The sequence below is a fragment of the Hyperolius riggenbachi genome, chromosome 5, assembly GCF_040937935.1.
Source record: "Hyperolius riggenbachi isolate aHypRig1 chromosome 5, aHypRig1.pri, whole genome shotgun sequence".
Lineage (NCBI taxonomy): Eukaryota > Metazoa > Chordata > Amphibia > Anura > Hyperoliidae > Hyperolius > Hyperolius riggenbachi.
The window spans coordinates 390202665-390223457 of NC_090650.1; the positions used below are offsets into that span (position 1 = coordinate 390202665).

General features: G+C 46.5%; 1 protein-coding gene across 1 annotated transcript in view; it reads right to left on the reverse strand.

The window, feature by feature from the left end:
* SNX31 (sorting nexin 31) overlaps window positions 1-20793 on the reverse strand; it is a 101003-nt gene that overhangs the window by 24522 nt on the left and 55688 nt on the right. The window contains exons 6-10 of the mRNA XM_068238395.1: window positions 20521-20631; window positions 7243-7333; window positions 3823-3910; window positions 3512-3581; window positions 2209-2301 (exon numbers count right to left, since the gene is read on the reverse strand). Of these exons, the coding sequence (XP_068094496.1) occupies window positions 2209-2301; window positions 3512-3581; window positions 3823-3910; window positions 7243-7333; window positions 20521-20631 (453 nt within the window). The remainder of the gene's footprint in view (window positions 1-2208; window positions 2302-3511; window positions 3582-3822; window positions 3911-7242; window positions 7334-20520; window positions 20632-20793) is intronic.

Sequence of the window (20793 nt, forward strand, 5' to 3'; positions counted from 1 at the left end):
ATCGGGGCTGCACAGCTCCTCCATGTATCGGGGCTGCGCAATAGCCGACTAAGTCCGCCCGCGCATACGCAGTAGTACAGGGCCGCGGGTGCCCCGCTACTGTGCATGCGCGGCCATTGGGAGCACTTGATCTAGGAAGAGGCGCTGCACGTCCCCGATGTGAAGGGAGGCAGCGCTCAGCAGGGGGGGGGGGGTGTGGTTTCTTTAACAGAGGGAAGCCTCATTAGGATCCTGAGGCTTCCCTCTCTAAATAGTAAGTAGCAGAATCAGAATCATATTTATTTCGCCAAGTACAACTGGGGTTGTACCCGGTATTATTTTTGGCTCATACAGGGTCGGAGATGGTACAAACACATGCATGCAATTCAACACATACAATCGGTACAGTAGTACAAGTAAGCATATCCCTATATATACATATCGCCCATAACTGTAGTGAAGGACGCGTGGGGAAAACTGGAGTGCTATGTGAGGGGAGCAGCCTGCCAACTACCGATGGCGCTCGCTCGCTCCGCAGCAGCTCCAGATGCCCCGCAGTGTGTCCTGGAAAAGAGTGAATAGAGAAAGAGAGATAGAAAGAAAGAAGGGATAGCTAAGAGAGACAAAGAGAAGAACCAAGGCAGGAAGAGAGAGACAGAGGCAAAGTCCTTTTGGGGCTGCAGATAATAACCACCCCTGGGTCCGACAGTCAGTCCAGATTTTGAACCCGAGCTTTGTGTGTCCCTGGGGCCTGCTGGGTGTCAAGGGCGCAGTTGCCACATTGACTCCTCTCCCACCTCAACTTGCCAAAATGACTAATGGGAGTACCGATGCTTCTAGCTTGACTTGAGACACATTTTATCTTAATCCTTCTCTAGATAAACAATTGTATCTATTCTCCTACTTCTTAAAAATGACTTTTTAGGTTAGGTTTCAAAATGGAAAAAAGATTTATTGTTTAGTCTGACCTCAATGACCCAGTCTGTCCAGTGTCTCAATGCTGTAATATATGAACTATAGACCTTTTTTTCTATCCCCTGCTCTCAAAAGCCCAGTTATCTGCCAGGTAAACTAATTCCTGAGGGAGGCTATAGTCCAACTGGGTTGGCCGACTGGAGAAAAAAAAAAAAAACTGTCAGATGCATAGCTGAATATCAATTCTTCCAAAAGAAAAGCAACAGCATATTAATTTGTGTAGTTGGCACTGTACATACAAATGCCAATCTACTTATGTCACTTAAAGGGGAACTGAAGAGAGAGGTATATGGAGGCTGTCATGTTTATTTCCTTTTAATCAATACCAGTTGCCTGGCAGCCCTGCTGGTCTATTTCTCTGCAGTAGTATCTGATTAAAACCAGAAACAAGCATGCAGCTAGTCTTGTCAGATCAGACTTATAAGTCTGAACCACTGAAACACCTGATCTGCTGCATGCTTGTTCAGGGGTTATGGCTAATAGTATTAGAGGCAGAGGATCAGCAGGGCTGCCAGGCAACTGGTATTGTTTAAAAGGAAATAAACATGACAGCCTCCATATACCTCTCTCTTCAGTTCCCCTTTAAGTTTCCCTTTAACCTTTTAGCATCCTCAAACAAATTATTGACCTTAGCCGGCAGAACTTGTGCTGCCTAGAGCAGTCATGCAGAGCGGGCGGCAGGGAGCTCTCATATTTACCTATTCCGGATGGCTGGATCGGCTTCTTCTCTCCTCCACCGTGGTAGCGCTGAAATTCCGACATGTCTTCTGGTTCCCGGTCACATGATATGATCGGAATCCAGGGGATGGCGTCAACGTTACAGCACCACTCGGCGGTGGAAGAGTCTCTGGATCTCCATCTAGTCATATCATGTGATCGGGAACCAGAAGATGGATGTCGGAAGTTCAGCGCGACCACAGTGGAGGAGAAAAGAAGCCAATCCAGCCATCCAGAACAGGTCAAAGCCCCCTGCCACCTGCTTTTCATAGCCCATCAGGCTGGGGAAGTTACACTTCCCCAGCAGCAGGAAAAATATGGCCCTGCAGCCACAGTTTTACTTTATGTGGCTGCTAAAAGGTTAAGGGAAAAGTGTACTTCTGTTTCATATCTTGGCACAATAATAATAATAATAATAATAATAATAATAATAAACTGATTTCTAGTCCCTCCTTCCCTGAACAGACATTACAAATATAAAGACAATTTCTTTAGCTCAAATAACAAGTCTAGAGGACTCATGAGCCCAGACACTACCTTGATTTTATCCTCTGTCTTTATACAGTGCTGGAGCTTTTGCCTCTGCTCCTCGGTTGGTTCGGACCAATTCATTTCGAGTTCTTCAACAGCCTGGGGAAAAAAAAAAAAAAAAAAAACCAGCTAGTGTATAGTAGGCAATATATTTTGCTACAAAATGTTCACTATATAATATTTGGTTACTACATTATAAGCCAAATAAAAACTGCAGCCCCCTCTGCATTATTTCAAATACTACAATATCAGCTCAGTAAAAGTTTAGGAAGGAATAAGTTGCCAGATGCCCGATCTGAAGAGACAAAATGGCCATCCAATGGCAAACGCACTAGACTGCTTGACTTGCTGGTATGGGTGTATTCACTGCTGAACCCAAAAATAGACCTAGTTGAAAAGAATCAGAATCAACTTTATTCGCCAAGTACGCCGATTGGCATGCCTGGAATTATCGGTGGTACACATAGGCTTGGCAGTAGAACATATAGCAAACACAGACATATAGCAAAAGGTATCCAACATATAGCAAACCCAGCATAGATGTAAAGGGATGCTTATATACAAGCATGAGAAGCATACAAATTATAGCAAAGGGGCAAGCAAAGTACTCAGAACAGCTGCGGGAGAGGTACAGAGCTGTGAAGGCGAGTTCAGCGGTTCGGAGTATGCTGCATGGGGATAGTACAGTCACAGGGGCTATGGTGCTGCAAGATGGCAGACCTGGGAGTTAGAGTTCAGTAGGAGGCCTGCCTGGTGGAAGAAGATGCTCCTGTGTCTAGTAGTTTTTGAGGAGATGGTTCTGTAATGGCAACCCGATGGGAGGAGCTTTAAGAAGCAACTGCCAGGGTGGGAGGGGTCATGAGAAAGCCTGGTGGCCCTTGTCCCCAATCTAATGGTGTGAAGGAGGTCTAGAGGTGGCAGGGGGGCACCAATGATCTTTTCAGTTGAATTAATCACTCTTTGGAGCTTATACCTGTTGCTGGTGGTGGTTGCACCTGCATACCAGATGATGGAGGAGCAGAGGATGGATTTAATTAGAGCGGTGTAAAAGCTGGTCAGCAGCTCTCGTGGCTTACCAATTTAATTTATTTATTTATTTTTATTTTATTTTTAGAGTTGGCGCAGGAAGAATAATCTCTGCTGAATTTTGGTGGTGTTCTGCCCCCCATCTTATACATGTAACTACATGCTAAGCAGCAGTGTACTGAAACTAGATCCCCCCCTCCTAAAAATGTTATGGGGCCCACTGATTTCTAGTTATGCCTCTGCACCTGCTTTACATCTTTAGGTTCATAGCTGTGACACCCACCTGACAGTACAGAACATCTATGGCAGCTTTACAGCCTATCAACATAGCATCGGTAGAGGGATCCATGTACCTGGAAGAGAAGGTATGAAGATTGTACAGGATATAGAACTGGATATATAGATTTATTTACCAAAATAATGCAGTACATGCCAGCTACTCATGTGAACGAGTAATAAAGGTATTGGAGGTGATTGCAAGCTTCAGATCTGTTGCATTTTCCATGCGTTTGTACTTGTGCTAAAAGCAATTGCGGTGTGGCATAACTTGGATAGTGCAGCAATGGAGTTGGGGGCATTGGCCATTAAACTTACCATTTCCTGATGTCGATCTGGAAGTGGTCGTCTTTTATCTTCCAAACAGTGAGGAAAGGGATTTCAAAATGTGCAATTCGCTTCACCACTAAGGAAAATGATAAATGTACAGTGTCATTCATTCTGAAAGCAAGAGGTTGCGTAACATTTAGAAAGCAAGATTACAGAAGACAAAGGGTACCGGTCACAAACACACGTCACCTTGTCTCCTAAAGGATTGTTAGCTATTGTTTCTGGTGACAGTTTTGGGATGAGTGATATAAAGCCATGTTGCTCAGTGGCCAGCTAATCAATGTGTTCTCAAATGGAATGGAGGATGGAAGGGATGTCCGCTCAACCGAATAGTCCAATCTTTATAGTCCATTGTTCTGTACAGAGACAGCCGATTTGTCTCTGTCCAGAACAATGACAATAAAGATTGGACTTTTATTCCATTCGGTTGAGCGGCCATTCCTTCCATTTGTGATCGTATAGCTCGGCTGGTCCTGCTCCTATTTTGGTATGGTGGTGTGATGAGCGGTGTTCCGTTTCTTATGCAACTTTAGGCCTCTTGCACACTGCATGCATTTCAGATTCCGATTCCGCTTTTTAATCTGTTTTTACATCCGATTCCGATTCAGATTTTTAATCTTAACTGCATGCTGCGTTTTTTGATCCGTTTTTCTGTTGAATGTATTCAAGGAAAATCGGAAACGGAATCGGAATCGGAATACGGATTTGCAGTGTGCAGGGAGCCTTAATCAAGGTATTCTGTTCAACAAGTAAACCCGCAATTCTCAAAAAGAAGCACAAATCCTCCTATATACTAAACATCGCTGCAGAGTGCACACCACAACTGCTGCCTAGAACACTGCAGGCAAGCATGATTCTCCCCCAAGATGGTCTTTATTTAGTTTAACCTAATGTGTGTAAATATTTTGAATAAGAAAGTTCGCTTTTTACCTGCACCTATATAATAAAAACAACGCAAACTATAAACATTTCACAATGGCACAATTGTGAAATTTATACAGTTTGCATTGTTTTTCTGACCTGTAAAGAAAAAAAAAATTGCAGTCCAAATTGCCTCAACTTACTAATGCAAATTATTTTTTTTTGCATGAATGTGTGTAAATAGCTGATATGAAAATGAAAGGGGTCATCCACAAGTGGAGATGTGACCCAGCAGTTGCAGGGCATTTAAACTCGCAACTAGAAACCATTGCAAGTAATGTCCAATGATCCAGTGGCTGGATGATGTAATGGTTAAGGGCTCTGCCTCTGACACAGGAGACCTGGGTTCGAATCTCGGCTCTGCCTGTTCAGTAAGCCAGCACCTATTCAGTAGGAGACCTTAGGCAAGTCTTCCTAACACTGCTACTGCCTATAGAGCATGCCCTAGTGGCTGCTGCTCTGGCGCTTTGAGTCCGCCAGGAGAAAAGCGCAATATAAATGTTATTTATTTGTCTTGTCATGTGGGCGGTTGGCATATGCTCACATTATGCACACCTAGTTTCAGGACAGGACTCAGCTGGGAAAGCAAGACAAGTCTCTGTTGCAAGTATTCTGCCGAGATCAGTTGCTTTACTTTGTTAGTGTCTGATTTTCTGATGATGTGTTGTGTGTGGATAATTGCTCTGGTTATACGTTTTTGTTGTACATTTATCGCAACAGTAGGTTTTTGTTTAATTTATAATTGGCACCAGGGGCATAGCAATAGCCCCTGCAAGGGATGCAGCCTCAGAGGGGCCCTTAGGGGGAGAAGCCTAAGAGAGGGGGGGGGCTCTGGGACCCTCTAGAGCCATTTGTAGGGGCAGGGTGCGGCGCAGTGCAGGAAGGGGGAGCAGCAGGCACAAACTGCAGAGGGGAAGGGGGGCCTGACTCCCTCCCCTTCCCTCAGGCTACCATCAGCGCTCCCCCCTCTAGCAGCTGGGGGGCCCTATCCAAAGTTTTGCAGGGGGGCCCAGTGATTTCTAGTTACTCCCCTGATTGGCACCCTACGTTTTGTAGCCCAGCTCTAGATAACCATCACAAAAAAAAAAAAAAAAAAAAAAAAAAAAAAAATCATCTCTCTCATAACTTGATAATCAGAGTGCCCAAATAATATATTTTTTTTCTAGTTAAAGCGGACCTGAACGCAGAACTGCTTCTCTGCTCTAAAAGTTAAGCAACAGCATAATAACATTTCAAGAAAAACATTTCTTTGTTACAGCTCATACAAATCCTGCAATAAATAGGGATGTCCTCGAACCCCTCACCCTGTACTACTTCCGGGTCGCTATGACCCGTAGTAGCACAGCTGCGCTGGGCCGGCGGTGCGCGTCTTTGATCGCGCGCCTGTTGCCGGGCACTTTCTGCGCATGTGCGTGACGTCATGAGGGACGTCATGCTCATGCGCAGAGAGTGCCCGGCAACGGGCGCGCGATCAAAGACGCGCACCGCCAGTCCAGCGCAGCTGTGCTACTACGGGTCATAGCGAGCCGGAAGTAGTGCAGGCACATAGCGATTCGCTGCCGATCTGTTCGCTCGCATCTCTAGCTATAAATCTGCTTTAATGTAAGCAGAAATATTGTTAACATCCAGTTGTTTTGAATGAGCATGGCATTAAGCTGACATCTGCAGGATCAAATTACAACTTGCGATTAGACACAGGTGAGGGGGAATCAGACAGGCTAAGCTTACATACTGGGTGCATTTCTCGGCTTTCCTTCTGTCCTGTGCAAGAGTTGATTCTCCACTGCCTCTGTAGCATAAGAACAGCTGCCGCCCAACTTCTCGGCCAGCGATCAGCCAGGCGAATAGATTCGGCCGATAGCATTATTCTCCCCTCTCACTACGGCTGTGACATCACAGGCATTCAACTCCATCGGCTCTCTGCCACCTCTCTCCCCTCTCCCTCGCATAGCAACAGAACATGTCACTACCCTGTAGGCTAGCAGCGCATCTGTACGTCAGCCCTGCAAGGTCACTTGAGGGATCAGGTCCCGATCCTCACTGGGCTACATGCCCCTTACATGTGTATATGAGAGGCTTTAGGGTGCACACATCCACTTTGGATTGGCTGGTTTTACCAATTTCATGTACTATGAGGGCCAAGAGAATTTGAATTCTATAAACAAATTGGGTAGGTAAACTCTCATAATCTCATAGTACATTAAGTCTTGGCCACCTATTGGCCAATCAAAATTGGATGTGTGTATGTACCCTAATGCTCCCGGCAATGGGAGTGCGAATGAAGATGCGCGCAGCCGGGGCCGTGCAGGCGCAGTGTCCATCTACTTGCAAGTTCAGGTTTCCTTTAATATTTTAGTATTACCGGTACATACAATCCCTACCCTCATGCACCTATAGAGTTTCTATACAGCGGAACAGATAAATATATATAAGCATAGGTCTCGTGTAACAGCGATGCAATGGAATATCCTGGCCAGCAGTACTTACCTGTGAATACTCCGCTGTCATCTCTGTGTGTAATGAACAGACTGAAATATTCCGTCAGCTCTCTGGACAAACCCACTTTGTACAGTGCAGACTACAAGGAAGCACAATATGTTAATGCACATCAATTTAAAGAAAGTACAGCAACATAGGATTTTTTTCTTGTCTTCATGCTCCCAAAAACACACACACACACACACACGATTCTTTTTACAAAGCCACTCTCCTTTTGACCCGCTGGAATCTGCACACAGCACACATGACTGGTGATTTCCCCGCACTGCACTGAAGGATTCCAGCAGTACTGTAGTATTTTTTGTAACCTGTACTGTCTGCGCTTTCCAAGCAAACATTCCAAACAAGCTTAACCCGCTCCTCAGTTTCAGGTGATATAAATAGTGTGTATATTGGTAGCATGGCCAGGGGGATGTGGGTGAGCCTGATATACTGATAACACACGCACTGTTTTCTGAAGCAACGTGAGACTGCTCACAGCAATAACAATTCCATTATTACAAGGTACAAAAACAGGCGGTACAGAAACATAAAAATGCACTCCTGGTAACCTTTGAAAAAATGTACATGAAGTAAAAAAAAATAAAAAAAAAAATGTTACCCTCATACTCAGGCCCGGATTTACCTCACAGGAGCCTATAGGCACAGATGTCCTGGCACCTTAGGCATTGCCTTCCATGAACCTACAAACCCCCACCGAACCGCACCACAAGTGTGCTGACTGGCCCAGCTGTCACTTCTCCCTTACCAGTCTTAGGTAGCTACAGGTGTCCCTTAGTATTTGGTAGGCAGAAGTACCCAGTGGCGTAGCTACAAACCTCTGGGCCCCGATGCGGAATCTGGATGTGGGCCCCCCCCCCCACGGCAACAACAGCCCCCCCTCCCCCGGCAACACCCGACGCACACACATATCCGAATCCCTATAGCCAGCTATAGGTCCCCCCAGTATAGGTAGCCAGGCATAGGTACGCCAGTATAGTTGCCCCCGGTATAGGTTAGCCAGGTAGGTGCCTCCAGCATAGGTAGCCAGTATAGTTGCCCCCAGTATAGGTTAGATAGGCAGGCGCCGCCAGTACAGGTTAGCTAGGTGGGTGCCTCTAATATAGGTAGCCAGAATAGTTGCCCCCAGCATAGGTTAGATAGGTAGGTGCCCCCAGTATAGGTTAGTTAGGTAGGTGCCTCCAATATAGGTAGCCAGTATAGTTGCCACCTGTATAGGCTAGCTAGGTGCCCCGAATACAGGTTAGACAATTAAGTGCCCCCAGGTTAGATAGGTAGGTGCCCCCCAGTATAGGTTAGATGAGGTAGCTGCCCCCCAGTATAGGTTAGATGAGGTAGGTGCCCCCCAGGATAGGTTAGGTAGCTGCCCCCCAGGATAGATTAGGTAGCTTTCCCCCAGGATAGGTTAGAGTAGGTAGCTGCCCCCCCGGATAGGTTAGAGTAGGTAGCTGCCCCCCAGGATAGGTTAGGTAGGTAGCTGGCCCCCCCAGGATAGGTTAGGTAGCTGCCCCCCCAGGATAGGTTAGGTAGCTGCCCCCCCAGGATAGGTTAGGTAGCTGCCCCCCAGGATAGCTTAGGTAGGTAGCTGCCCCCCAGGATAGCTTAGGTAGGTAGCTGGCCCCCCAGGATAGGTTAGGTAGGTAGCTGGCCCCCCAGGATAGGTTAGGTAGGTAGCTGGCCCCCCAGGATAGGTTAGGTAGGTAGCTGGCCCCCCAGGATAGGTTAGGTAGGTAGCTGGCCCCCCAGGATAGGTTAGGTAGGTAGCTGGCCCCCCAGGATAGGTTAGGTAGGTAGCTGGCCCCCCAGGATAGGTTAGGTAGGTAGCTGGCCCCCCAGGATAGGTTAGGTAGGTAGCTGCCCCCCAGGATAGGTTAGGTAGGTAGCTGGCCCCCCAGGATAGGTTAGGTAGGTAGCTGGCCCCCCAGGATAGGTTAGGTAGGTAGCTGGCCCCCCAGGATAGGTTAGGTAGGTAGCTGGCCCCCCAGGATAGGTTAGGTAGGTAGCTGCCCCCCCAGGATAGGTTAGGTAGCTGCCCCCCCAGGATAGGTTAGGTAGCTGCCCCCCCAGGATAGGTTAGGTAGCTGCCCCCCCAGGATAGCTTAGGTTAGGTAGCTGCCCCCCCAGGATAGCTTAGGTAGGTAGCTGCCCCCCAGGATAGCTTAGGTAGGTAGCTGGCCCCCCAGGATAGCTTAGGTAGGTAGCTGGCCCCCCAGGATAGCTTAGGTAGGTAGCTGGCCCCCCAGGATAGCTTAGGTAGGTAGCTGGCCCCCCAGGATAGGTTAGGTAGGTAGCTGGCCCCCCAGGATAGGTTAGGTAGGTAGCTGCCCCCCAGGATAGGTTAGGTAGGTAGCTGGCCCCCCAGGATAGGTTAGGTAGGTAGCTGGCCCCCCAGGATAGGTTAGGTAGGTAGCTGGCCCCCCAGGATAGGTTAGGTAGGTAGCTGGCCCCCCAGGATAGGTTAGGTAGGTAGCTGGCCCCCCAGGATAGGTTAGGTAGGTAGCTGGCCCCCCAGGATAGGTTAGGTAGGTAGCTGGCCCCCCAGGATAGGTTAGGTAGGTAGCTGGCCCCCCAGGATAGGTTAGGTAGGTAGCTGGCCCCCCAGGATAGGTTAGGTAGGTAGCTGGCCCCCCAGGATAGGTTAGGTAGGTAGCTGGCCCCCCAGGATAGGTTAGGTAGGTAGCTGGCCCCCCAGGATAGGTTAGGTAGGTAGCTGGCCCCCCAGGATAGGTTAGGTAGGTAGCTGGCCCCCCAGGATAGGTTAGGTAGGTAGCTGGCCCCCCAGGGTAGGTTAGGTAGGTAGCTGCCCCCCAGGATAGGTTAGGTAGGTAGCTGGCCCCCCAGGGTAGGTTAGGTAGGTAGCTGCCCCCCAGGATAGGTTAGGTAGGTAGCTGGCCCCCCAGGGTAGGTTAGGTAGGTAGGTAGGTCGCTAGCTGCCCTCTCCCTCCCTTCCTCTCCCCCTCAGATGCAGAGTGCGCAGCGCACGGAAGCGCTGTAGGCGGAACTCACCTCCGTCCCTGCGCCGCTGGTCTCCTCCCGCTCTGTATAGATGTTGTTACACACTGCTTCCTGTTTAGCCGGAAGCAGTGTGTAACAGCAGATCTATGCAGAGCGGGAGGAGACCAGCGGCGCTTGGAACGCAGGCAGGTGAGTTCTGCCTACAGCGCTTCCGTGCGCCGCGCACTCTGCATCTGAGGGGGGGGGGCCCGGGGAGAGGTCGGGCTGCCCTCCCCACGGCTGCAGCTCCCCCCTCCCAATAACGCACGCAGGGATCTCCGAGTCCAAACGGACATGGGCCCCCCGGGCCCCTCCCCCGCCTCTTCAGGAGCCGGGCCCGGTCGCCAAGGCGACCGTTGCGACCACAGGCCCTACGCCCCTGGAAGTACCCTCAATATTAACTACTTCAGCCCTCAGTCGTTTTCACTTTATGCATCCGAGCAATGTTCAACTCCCATTCATTAGCCTATAACTTTATCACTACTTATCACAATGAACTGATCTATATCTTGTTTTTTCCGCCACCAATTAGGCTTTCTTTGGGGGGTACATTTTGCTAAAAGCCATTTTACTGTAAATGCATTTTAATAGTAAGAATAAGAAAAAAAAACTGAAAAAATTCATCGTTTCTCAGTTTTCGGCCATTATAGTTTTAAAATAATACATGCCTCCATAATTAAAACCCACGTATTGTATTTGCACATTTGTCCCGGTGATTACACCGTTTAAATTATGTCCCTATCACAATGTATGGCGACAATATTTTTATTTGGACATAAAAGTGCATTTTTTCCGTTTTGCATCCATCACTATTTACAAGCTTATAATAAAAAAAAATATAGAAATATTTCATCTTTACATGCATATTTAAAAAAAGTTTAGACCCTTAGGTAAATATTTGTGTTTTTTTTTTTTGTAATTTTTTTTTTAATTATTAAACATTTTATTTGGGTATTTTTGGGAAGATGGGATGTAAATAGTAATTTTTTAATGTAAATCTATATTTTTTTTATTTTTAATGTAGATGTAGTTTACTTTTTGGCCACAAGATGGCAACCTTAGGTTTGTTTACATGACGTCACTAAGCGAAACATGCACGCTTAGAGGGACGTAGGAGGCAGAAAAAGCAGGGCTCCCGAGAGAAGCCATCCTTTTTCTGTGGGGGAGAGGAATCAGTGATCGGGCACCATGGCCCGTTTCATTGATTCCTGGGCTAACGATCTGCGGCCGGGAGTGCGCGTGCGATCGGCCGCGGGAGAGCACATGGCCTCCTGGACGTAGCTTCTACGTCCAGGAGGTGAAAGTATTTAAGTAGCTAGAGGTGACCTAAGTATTAGGTAGCTAGAGGAACCAGGGCCGGATTTACTATAAGGCACTATAGGCACGTGCCTACAAGCGCATGATGATGGAAAGGCGGCTCACTACCCTTCCTGAGTGCCTCCCTCTCTTTCTCTACGCAGAGTCCTGATGAGAGTGTAAATGAGAGGTTGCTCACCCGGCTCTTGGCATTCCACTGACCAGATCTCTCTTCAGTCGGGGGCTCCTCTAGCTTCTTAGTTCCTTTAGCTACCTAATACTTGGGGGCATCTCTAGCTACTTAATATTGGGAGTACTTCTGTCTACCTAATACTAAGGGGCAACTCTAGCTACCTAATACTTGTGGCACCACTAGTTACTTATTACTGAGGATAGCTCTGGCTACCTAATACTAAGGGGCACCTGTAGTCACCTATGAGAGGCAAGGGAAGTAAGGGAGAAGTGACAGCTGGGACAGCCAGCACACTTGCGGTGCGGTTCAGTGGGTGTTTGTAGGTTCATGGAGGTCGGAGTCTAGGGTGCCAAGACATCTGTGCCTATAGGCTTCTGTGATGTAAATCTGGGCCTGAGAGGAACCTCAGTACTAAGTAGCTAGAGGTGCCTCTAACTGAAGAGAGATCTCAAAAGTGGAATCCTGAGAGCTGGGAAAGTAGCCTCTCATTTACACTCTCATCAGGACTCTGCATAGGGAAGGAGAGAAAGAGGCACTTGGGGAGGAGAGTGAGCCGCCTTTCTATCATTAGGCGCCTGTAGGCATGTGCCTACAGTGCCTTATGGTAAATCTGGCCCTGCTCATACTGCGATACCGGCTGTCACCTGGCTGCAGGGCAGCGTGCTTCATAGTGCTATTAGTGGGCTCAGGCCCTAACAGATTATGGTTTTGGCATATGCCAGATATGGCACGTGTCAGTTACACCATTTCAGTACAGGAGTTCATAGTAGAATAATTTTTGTTTAGTAATCGAGCTTCAAAAAGTAAACGGAATGAAATACCTGTAACAGAAATGGGACCATGCAGGTTTTTGCTTTTTCCAGGGTCTATTACAATATAGCTTTAGGACAATACCCTCTACGGGTCCTTTGCGGCAATCGCAAAGCATCCACAAAGCCGTGTGAACTCTGAAGTGATCGCAGAGATTCCTGGAGTGATCACATATTGGCTACTGTAGCCACTGATGACATTGCTCCAGGATCGATCACAAAATGCTGCAAGCAGACTTTTACAATCACAATGCTGCTAGTATTACCCCCACCCACCATAGGGATGTGCTGGCGTAACTCTTTGCCAATCATTGGCGAATGGCAGCCACTGCCAAAGCACTCCTAGTGGGTCTCAGCCCTTAAAGGACACCCGAAGCGAAAAACTAATGAAACAATTGTATCTTCCTTATCCTAACAATGACTTAAGATACTCCACAGTTTTATTTTATGCTTAAATCTACTTTTTAAGTTTTAACTGTTTAATTGTTTTTGCTCAATGACGCATTCATTGAAGTATGCCAGAGCTAAAAATCTATGAACTATTGAACCTTTTTTATCTCTTTCCTGCTCTCAGAAGCCATTTTCTGCTAGGAAAGTATTTTATAGCTGGAATTTCTTATCAGTGAGGGTCACACTGTAGTCACTTCCTGTCCGAGTCAGCCACTTACATATTTGATATTTAACTCTTTCAGGCAGAGAAAGAAAAAAAAAAAGGAACATAGCAGTTATCTGTGTGCTTGGCATTGTACATACCCATATCTATCTCATGTCACCTGGGGTATCCCCCTCTAATTAGAACCGGCAGTAACTGTCCAATTGTTCTGTAATATGCAGTCTGACCCTTGGTCTAGTTTCCCTAGCTTTTGCATAAAAAGGTCAAAAGAACACTCGTCTATTCAATTTAATCAAGTTTATTAAATCTAATCCTCTTGTAATAACGTGTAATATGTAAAGGGAAATAAATATGGCAGCCACCATATTCCTCTCATTTCAGGTGTACCTTTAACTTCCTAAGGAGGGGGGGGGGGGGGGGGAATTGTACTTAATTTACCAACAAATGCATGTTTGGCCACAGATTCCATCTGGCTGCATTCAGAGATGGATTGTAATGGGGCCCTAGGCAAGGTAGGAGATTTGGGGCCACCTTATTGTCTTTTTGGTGAGCTGAAATGGGGGGAGGTCGTAGAAGGTAGCTGGTGGGCCCCTTGATGCCCACTGAGCCCCAAGCACCCACCTAGGTTGCCTGGTGGATGATCCTGCTCTGGCTTCATTGGTGGCAGCAGATCTGATATTGAGAGAAAAACTCATCTGGTGTGTTTAGGTCCAAGGCACTCATTAGGATGGAAGTCTGGCGCTGGGGACAGCAAAGTCAATTTACAGGCAGGTTTGTGATGGATGAGGCCAAAAAGGTGCCTATTTTCACAGACTGCCCATAAATTTACACACAGTTGTCATCCTTGGGCCTGCAGCAATACAGCGCTGTCATTCACATGACAACTGCAGCAGTTGTTCCCAGAATGCAGCATCCAGGTGTCTCCAATAAGCAAGTAGAGCAGGATCCTCCGCCACAAATAGAACAGGTCAGAGTGGAAGAGAGCAGCAGCCACTGGCCAGCACTGCTCTGGCCTCCCTACTCCGCTGGGGGCTCCTTTTGCAGATTTATGGCTGCCCGTTTTCGCCATTTCAAAAACTATGTTATAAATTGTTGAGACTCATTCACTACTGGCTACACAAAGATCTGTGCAGTTTTGAGCTGCATAAATCTGCACATCCAGACCAAATCCATAAGTGGCTTAACCACTTCACCTCATCAGGCCACTTGGCGGCCGATCGACCACCCGATTCATTGAATTGTCTACAAAAACAAAGCCACCAAGTACATGCCTGACCATCAATGCAACCAATTTCGGCCCCAAAATTGGTCGCATAGTCGATCACGCATGCTGCAAGATGTTGGGCCGACTTGCTCTATCGGGTGCGCGGCAAGAACAGTGTGCAATTTTGCAACCATCGACGAATTCCCCTAGTGTGTTCCCCCCCCCCCCCCCCCCCGGTGCAATGTATACATTACATTTCCGCCGCAGGCTCCGGACGCACCCCACTCGCCATACACACGCACCCCACATGGTTTCCTAGTAAGGGGTGCACTTATGACGTCATACACGGGGGCAAGTTACTAGGCAACCAGGTGGCACATGTGTATGGCAAGTGGAGTGCGCCCGGAGCCTGTGGAAAGGTAATGTATATATTGCACCTGGGCACGCGGGGACATTATCAGAGGGGACAGCGTCGGGGTAGCGATGCATTCCTATGTGGCATGGATTGGGAATCGGCCTGTGTTGTATGGGCAGCTGACAGAGGTCTCTCTTATCAGATTTAATTGGGGAGAGATTTGTCTCTTGGTCGAATCTTCCCATACATCATTAGATGTATGGCTACCTTAAAGGGGCACTACAGCGAAAAACTGTAAAATTTAAAATATGTGCAAACATATACAAATAAGAAGTACATTTTTTCCAGAGTAAAATGAGCCATAAATTACTTTTCTCCTATGTTGCTTTCACTTAAAGTAGGCAGTAGAAATCTGACAGAAGTGACAGGTTTTGGACTAGTTCATCTCTTCATAGGGGATTCTCAGCAAGGCTTTTATTCTTTATAAAGATATTCCCTTAAAAGGATTTAAACAAGGATGCTGGCCAGCTTCCCTTCTCCCTATACAGTTTTTTGGCAGTTGGACATAGCAAATGACATTCACTAAGTGCTTTTGAAAATAAATTTATCCTTGAGAATCCCCTATAAAGAGATGGGCTATGTCTAAGACCTGTCACTTCTGTCAGATTTCTACTACCTACTGTAAGTGACAGCAACATAGGAGAAAAAGTAATTTATGGCTCATTTTACTCTGGAAAAAAATGTACTTATTTGTATATGTTTGCACATATTTAAAGTTTACAGTTTTTCGCTGTAGTGCCCCTTTAAGGGTTTTGCCCCTTAAACACCAGAGCAATTTTCACATTTCAGCGCTGCGCCAATTTATTAACCAATAACTTTTTCACTACTTATATTGAAATAATCTATATATTTTCTTTCACCACAAATTAGCCTTTATTTGGGTGGTACTTTTTGCAAATAAGGAGGAGAAAAAAAAAGGGAGGGAGGAAGAGGAGGCGACTTATTTCTCAGGTTTCAACTAATCTAGTTTAAAACTACAAACATGCTACTGTAATTAACACCCACGCTTTTTATTTGCCCTTTTATCCCGGTTATTAAACAGTTTAAATTATGTCCCTAGTACAATGTATGTCGACAATATTCTATTTAGAAATAAAAAAAGCTATTTTTCCATTATGTGATTTTGGGTACAATAATGTAACCCCTTATTTGCAAAAAATATCAGTAATACACCCTCATAGCATATACATTTTAAAAGCTAAGTCCCATTGTATTGAACACTGCAGTTTGATAGATTTTCAATAGATTTCATAGTGAAATCTATTGAAAATGTGTGCGCAGGGTTACTGTACCAGATGTGGATTGGCACCTGGTACAATAGGGCATGTTCTGGACATGTCCGAGCTTGGCTACATTCTGTCGGGAAGTAGAGGAGTCCATCTAATTGGTCATGGACTCTACAATCTTCTTGTCCCGTATGAGAGGAATCGGAGCAGGAGACTTGGGCGCAGGATACAGTCGGTATATGGCTGATCCTGCTGCTGCACAAGTTCCCGGCCATGTTAAATACTATTCCCTCTCCAGACCGCCATGGATGGTGGGGAATGAAATAATTCAGCTTCCAGCAATTGCTGGAAGCCGATTTATTGCGTTTTAAAACTAACTTTAGCTCTGTCTTTTGACGGCGCCGAAGTTACCGGTACTCCATGTGCGCTGCTATAGCTGTAATTCCTATTACGGCCTATGGTGGCGCCGGCTACGTGAATGCGATGGATTCACAGTGTTTGCTTCTCGTCTCCTAGAGTTGTGTTTGACGTTCCGAGTTCAGGTCCGCTTTGATATATTTGAAGCACCTCAGAAGGCATCAAAAACATTGGTCAGAGTGCTTTGTGCCAAAAAATAAATTACAGTTCACTGGAACAGGTCACAGGCTCCCTCCAGCAATGCATTGATCCGGGCAATAAATAAGTCCCTCCCTCTTTACAAAATTATGCATCTTAACAGATATTGTCCCTCTAAATTTAACAGAATTTGGGATGAGTGGATAAAGATTCATGCCCCTTAATCCTCTGAGCAGATAATCACCTGGTCATGGATATTCACTTTTTTGTGACAGTCGAGTCCCGGCAGACAAGACCCCCCCCCCCCCCCCCCTTCCCTTTTCTGCTATGTTCTCTCTCTCGCTTCTATCCAAAACTAGCTTTCTTTTCATTTATTAGATCAGATTCTTGTTATATTATTTAGAGCATTCATTTTTGCAATTTTTCCTTCCTCTAGTGAGTCACTGCATATAATGCTATATCATTCTATTTTGACTAGTGTACTGCAAAGTGCACTTGTAAATTAGTGCTTGTACTGAAGTCGCATATTGACATCACCCATATATTGATAAGGAATTGTAATTAGGTCTCATGTTGAAATCTTATGGTTACGTTATAGTTCTTGTTCTACTTGAATGTGTTTTTTTTCAATATGCATCAGTACGCATATTATAGTCTCTCCTAACTTTTTTTCACAATAACACTACTCTTAAAACAAAACAAAAAACCTACTCTTAGTTACATAAAGAACATTTGAAAGCATTCCCTGTACGTTAAAATGTTTATTTTCACTGCAGAAAGCAGTATAGGCTAGCTTATCACCGGCTAATTGGCAAATGTAATCTTTGCCAGCCAGAAGACCCTCTTCTCCCTCTGATGAGATGAATAGACATTGCCTGGCAACAGCTGAGTCACTCCAGCACAGGGTGGGCTAATCAACATTTCATTTGTTGATTAGCTGACAAGCCTGTAATATATATTTTTTTATTTGAATAATTTTGTCGAGGCATATAATGAACTGGGGAGGGGCAGGATAAAAACACCAAAAGCAGCCTTTCCTGACCCTAAAAATTTGTATACCGTGGCCTGTGCTTTCAGCAAGCATTTCAACTGCCCCCCACTGTGGTATCCGCTACCAAATCCACCTATCTTTCCTCAAAAGAGACTTATTTTTGTATCAAAATCTAGTTTCCCCTCCTTAGGCATTGGTTAGAACTTGAAGGATTTAAAAAAAAAACACACGAAGATAAGTTAATGGAAATTTTTTTTACAAATGCTATTTTTAGTCAATGCGCAATAAAACAACACTTCATGGAATTTGTCTTTAAGCAACTTAAACTGACTGGAGTTTAACAACTTTAACAAAGAAACAGCCGAAAGAAGTGCAGAGCAAGACGAATGCCTTTTCTTTCTCAGAAGACCTTTTAAAACGAGGTGTAATATAAGGTAAGTTTAGCACACGGAAGTATGTGCCTATGGACCAACTATGCGGAGTGCATTTTTCTGTGACCTGTCACACACCGTACGTTTTCTGTCAGCACGAGGCCGGCGCCTGACAGCTCATTACATACAACCAGGCCCTTTCAGCAGCCCTAGACATTGCTGCACCCCCCACATTCCGCCCCAGCCGTCCCATCAACCCCCAGCCCTGGCACAATGCACACACTCGCAACCTCCAAAAACAGACACGCACCTACGAACGCAAATGGAGGAAATCCCGCAGCAACTCCGACTTCTTGGCGTACAAGGCCAACCTGCAGCTGTTCTATACCGCATTAACTGATGCTAAACAAAAATACTTTGCTGCCTTGATCGGATCCCAAGCCTCCAACCCTCGGCGCCTCTTCGCCACCTTCAACTCCCTCCTTAACCCCACCACTCCTCCCCCCACCTCCACCCTCTCAGCCACTGATCTGTCCACCCACTTTACCGACAAAATAGCCAGCATCCGACGGGAAATCTCATGCCTCCACTCCACCACCTCTTCCTCCCCCACCAATACCTATTCCCCACCCCACCCTCCACTCACTGCCTTTACTCCTATCACAGAGGACCAAGTCAGCCGTCTCCTAGCCACTTCTCCTGCCACCTCCAGCCCCCTAGACCCTGTGCCATCCAAATGCCTCTGTCCTCACTTCCCTGTTCTGGCTCCTGTCCTCACCACTCTGTTTAACCTCTCCCTCTCTACGGGTACCTTCCCCTCTGACTTCAAACAGGCCACTGTACTTCCCCTACTTAAAAAACCCTCACTAGACCCCTCACTTCCATCCAGCTACCGTCCTATCTCCTTACTCCCTTTTGCATCTAAACTCCTAGAGCGTTTAGTCCACCAACGCATGACCCATTACCTTGACTCCAACTCCCTATTTGATCCCCTACAATCAGGATTTCGGCCAGGCCACTCCACCGAGACTGCCCTCACCAAGGTCGTCAATGACCTCACGCTTGCCAAGGCCGAAGGAAAATACACTATCCTTCTCCTCCTAGACCTTTCATCAGCATTCGACACTGTTGATCACTCCCTGCTACTCCAGTCACTGCAATCTGTGGGTATCCAAGACCGTGCCCTAGCATGGTTTTCCTCCTACCTCTCAAATCGCTCCTTCAAGACCTCCTTCAATGGTTCTTCCTCAACCTCCTTCCCACTTTCAGTTGGGGTCCCCCAAGGCTCGGTTCTTGGTCCCCTGCTGTTCTCCATTTACACCGCCTCCATAGGAAAACTCATCTCCTCTCTGGGTTTCAACTATCACCTATATGCAGATGACACACAGATTTACCTCCATACCACTGACCTCTCCACCACCACCATGGAGAAGGTATCCTCTGGTCTCTCAGCTATTTCATCGTGGATGTCTGCCAGGTTCCTAAAATTAAACCTGGATAAGACTGAGCTCCTAATCTTCCCGCCCCGTGCTGCTTCACCCCCCACTGACCTCTATGTCACTGTCAATGGCACAATCATTCATTCAACCACACAAGCCCGCTGCCTGGGCGTCACCCTAGACTCGGCCCTCTCCTTCACCTCCCACATCCAAACCGTAGCTAGAGCCTGCTATTTCCACTTACGCAACATCTCCAAGATCCGGCCTTTCCTGACCCCAGACACTACCAAACTCCTTGTCCATGCCCTCATCATCTCCCGCCTGGACTACTGCAACTCCCTCTTGTCAGGCCTTCCTCAAAACCGCATCGCCCCCCTAAAATCCATCATGAACGCAGCAGCCAGACTCATCTACTCCTCCCACCGCTCTGTCTCCACAACTCCCCTACGCAAATCCCTTCATTGGCTTCCAATTCACTTCAGAATCAGCTTCAAGATCCTATGTTTGGCATACAAATCCTTACACAAGTCCTGCCCAACCTACATCTCTGACCTGGTCAGCAGATATACACCTGGCCGCCCGCTTCGCTCCTCCAACGACCTCCTCTTAACCACCCCACGCATCTCGCACTCCCATGCCAGACTGCAGGACTTCACTAGAGCTGCCCCTATCCTGTGGAACTCTCTCCCGCTGCCCATCAGGCTCGCTCCCACCTTCAACACCTTCAAAAAAGCACTCAAAACTCACTACTTCAAGGAGGCCTACATCAACTCAACACTACCCTAATCCTTTCTGCCAATAACTTCTTGATGCACCCCCTCCTTTTGTGTCACCAGCCCCTCCCTCTAGATTGTAAGCCTTTGGCAGGGCCCTCTTCCCTTGTGTATCATACTTGACTGTGTGCACTTTACCCAGAATTTGGAACTGGTAATTTTTTACCACTACCATTCCAGTTTATGATCTGGCATTGTACTATTATCTGCATTGTGTTGTGTATCTTATTGCTATTACCTGTATTGTTGTATCTATGGTCTGTTACCTGTATTGTTCTGTCAACCCTGTTATCATTGTCTGTAAGCCTATTTATTGTACAGCGCTGCGTAATATGTTGGCGCTATATAAATCTAATAAATAATAATAATAATAATAATAATAATTACCTCCAGCACTCTCTCAGCAGTGTCTGACGACAGGCTGTCCACTTGAACTTGTTGGCCACCCGGCAAGTAGACCTTCAGGATCATTCTGATCGTGGGTATCTTAAAGGTTTCCTAATAGAAAGAAATTTTTTTTTCACTACAGTGAAAATTTCTGGAATGAGACAGCAGAGGGCAAAAGAGGTTTCTGGAAATTCAGAACAAAAAGGACAGAGTACTTAAAGGGAACCCGAGGTGAAAATAAACAGATGAAAAACTGATGAGATAAACAATTTT